Source organism: Pteropus vampyrus, unplaced genomic scaffold (genome assembly GCF_000151845.1).
Source record: "Pteropus vampyrus isolate Shadow unplaced genomic scaffold, Pvam_2.0 Scaffold235, whole genome shotgun sequence".
NCBI lineage: Eukaryota > Metazoa > Chordata > Mammalia > Chiroptera > Pteropodidae > Pteropus > Pteropus vampyrus.
Window position 1 is genome coordinate 718,638 of NW_011889016.1, and position 3,415 is coordinate 722,052.

Consider the following 3,415-nt stretch of genomic DNA (forward strand, 5'->3'; position numbering starts at 1 on the left):
CGGTTCAGACTCGATTCCTGGGCTCGGCGGTCACTGGGCTCCCAGGACCCGTGGGCTCATGGTTTATATCTAGTTTCGAAAAGCATTTCTCTCAATACCTTTTCTGTTTGCCCTCTTCCTTGGGGACATTAATAGCTCGTGTATTACGCGACTTTAAGTCCCACCGCTCACTGATGCTCAATCTTTTGTCTTTTTGTTTCATTTTGAATGGCTGCCGCCGCTGTACCCTCAAGTTCCCTTGCTGTCCTTTCCGTGATGACAGAGCCACCCTCACCCTCGACCTGTATATTTTGCATTTCAAACGTCGTAGTTTTTGTGCTAGAAACCAGATTTGCCTAATAAAAGTTATCTCTCGTGTCCCCACCGGACGTGTCCCATCTCGTCCCCAGCTGCTTTCTAAACAAGGTCACACAGTCCTGCTGCATGACGGGCACGGTCACCTGCTCATTCCGTGCCCGCGTCGTCTCTGGGTTGATCCTTGTGGGTGATCTTTCCCGGCCCTTTTCATCCCAGTGGCTTCTGATAGGATGCTGGGCGTCGTGAGTTCTGCTCTATGGGGTGCGGGATATGTGTGCGTTCCTGTGAACATTCTGGCCTTTGTTTTGGGTGCAGGTGAGCTACTTATACACGGTTTGGCCATTTTTCCAAGCCTCGCTATTAAGCTTTACTGGGCTGGACCAGAGCGGGGCTTTGCCTGTTTCCCCATCACTGAGGCAGAACCCATCGGTTTTCCGGCAGGAGCGGGTGAACCCAGTCTCTGTTCCTCCATTTTGACTGGAGGGAAAACTCGGACAATTTTACATTTACTACATTTGGAAGGAGTAATCAGAACCTGAGGGGCTCTTGATAATACCACGCGGCAGAGGCCGGGCCGGCGACGGCACCGCCGAGCTCGCTGTCCTCGCCAGCAGACGCCTTGCGGGGGGGCTGTGGTGCCCGCTCTGCTCCTCGGGTGTGGCGGGACCTGTCATTTAGCATCATTTTCGCTGGAGAACGCACTCTGTGTGATTTAAATATTTTGAAACTTACTGAGATTTACTCTCTAGCCAAGCACATAGTCTATTTTGTCAACTGCTTCATGTGCACTTGAAATGGCAATTAAGTCCATTTGGTAAATGGCGTTGTTCAAATTGTCTGCGTAATTATGTCTCCCTGGCGGCTCTATCGATTACAAGGGAGCCGTGTTAAAATCTCCAACCGTGTTTGCCGATTTGTTTATTTTTTCCTTTGGATCTGTCAGCATTTGCTTCCCGCACTTGGAGCATGTCATTAGGTGTGTGCACCTGTGGAGAGCTGGACCTGTGTGTGGAGCATGGGCGAAGCCACGCTCGACTGTGTTATAATCTGCCAAGGGCAGAGAAGCAAAGCAGTGGACAGACGGCTGCTTGTGGTTTAGCAGAGATAACAGGGCACAACGGGCCTTGGGAGAGAATTGCTGCCAGCAAGTTTTGAGTCCTGAGGAGACCCCCACCCCCTCCCTGACTTTCAAGAGTATGTAATAAACCCGCTGAGCTCGCCCGGGGCCACCGTACCTGAGCAGAGTGCGGTGTCCCACCTGGCCCCAGCTTTTGTACACACTGTGTTTTTCTCCGCCCTTCCGTCGCCCCCTCTCGGGCTGACCCCTAGTCGTGAGGTCGCGGCATGCACCTGTAACGTTGCTGTGCCCTCCCGCTGCTGAGTCGCTGCGGCGTGTAATCCTCCTCGTCTTAAAGGTCCCTCGGGGCGACGCCGCTCTTGCCGGATCAGCTCGGACGTTCGCCCACGGGTTACCCCTCACTCCTCCACTCCCGGTGTTTCAGCACTGGGGAGTTAGGTGCTTTACCATTTTCCTTGCTCTGGCCACGGTCACTTAGGAGTGTTTAGCCCACATTTACTGTAAGTGCCAGTGTCGGTGGACTTACGTTTACGGTTTGCTGTTTTTTTCGATTTCCGTTATCTGTACTCTGTTCTTTCTTACTTTCCTGCTTAGTTTGGATGACATGATTACTTAAAGAATATCACATTTTATTTCTGCTACTGGCTCATTAGTTACACCTCTGTTTTTGTTTTGTTCGAGGAGCTTATAACATGTCTTTATCTCAGTTCACCTGCAGACACCACAGATGCTGACTCGTCTCCTCCACATGCTTGCTGTCCTTACCTTTGTTCTGTGATAGGTCTTCTTTTTTTCTGGCTGCTTTAAGGACTTTTTCTTATCAGTGGCTTTCAGGATTTTATAATGTGCCTCCCTGTATTGTTGTGCTATTTTTTCTGCTTGTAGCTTATTGAGCTTCTTGGATGTCTGAGTTTGTAGATTTGGAAAAATTCAGGCCATTATTTTGTCAAGTAATTTTTGTCCTAACTCCCCTTTTCTGGGACTCCAATCACATGTGCTACACACCTGGTATTTTTTCGGTCACCTTTCTTTTGGGTCTGGGCCTCCCCGGGGACCACAGTGACGCCCAGGCCCACCTCCTTCCCAGGTGAACTTCGCACTAAGTGGCACCGGAGGTGCCAGGATGAAGCGCCACTGCGCCAGGGAGGCCTGGCCGATGCGGGCATCGCTGGACTCCGTCCATCCGGTCGGAAGCAGGCCCCGTGCTGCCCCGCCGGCGGCCTCCCGGGGCGTCCTGCTGGTCATACGGGACCCTCCCACTGCGGGGTATGTGGTATGCTGTGAGGAACCCATTTATCACTAAGGAAGCACGGCGCAGACACGCACTTGAACTGTGCACGCCTACCGAGGCCCCTCCGCCCCAGGGGCCGCTGGCCCGGCTGTGAGCGGAGCTGCTGCCCGCTGGGGGGTGGTGCCTCGTGAGGTGGGGGCGCCATCCCAGCGAGCGTGATGTCACTGCACGGGGGCCGTGCTCGGAACCGTGGCCTTCCCTGCCGGATACGAGTCTGTGACGCTGGGTTGGCGGTGCTACACTGTGCCTCACAGGGTGCACGTCCCTGCCCGCCGAGCTCAGCGCGACCACGAGACCCTCAGGCTGATGACTGTGCCTCTGCGTAGGGAGCGCGATCTCCAATTCTGGCTCGTCACTCCTTCCTGTGTGGTTTGCCCTGCACGGTCCCAGGGCCGGGGCTTCACTGTCAGCGGGGGACGTGGGCGGAGCTGCGAGTGACCTGCTCACCGGCTTCATTGGTACCCGACCCTGCAGTGCGGATGAGCCTGCGCTGCCTGGTAAAGCCCTCAGCCCCAGGGACACAATCGATCAGATGGTCACCAGCTCCCTAGGGCTACTCCTGTGACCGAACCCACAGGAAAGGAATGCCCCCGATGCCACTGACGAGGGGAACGGGTGGTCGCCGTGTGTGGAGCCGGTGGGCCCTCTGGGCGCTTGTGGGCATGTTCGCGACTGACTTTATGACAGATGCAGGACAGGTACTGCGGGACGAAAACGGGTCCTCTCACCAGGAGAGTGCCCGCCGTCCA

At 54.9% G+C, this 3,415-nt stretch overlaps 1 protein-coding gene across 1 annotated transcript in view; it reads right to left on the reverse strand.

The window, feature by feature from the left end:
- The window catches only part of SLC6A3 (solute carrier family 6 member 3), a 66,074-nt gene extending 63,263 nt beyond the window's left edge, over positions 1–2,811 (reverse strand). Inside the window, 2 exon segments of the mRNA XM_023519756.1 lie at positions 2,452–2,634; positions 2,721–2,811. Coding sequence (XP_023375524.1) covers positions 2,452–2,634; positions 2,721–2,811 — 274 coding nt within the window.
- Positions 2,812–3,415: the final 604 nt, after the last annotated feature.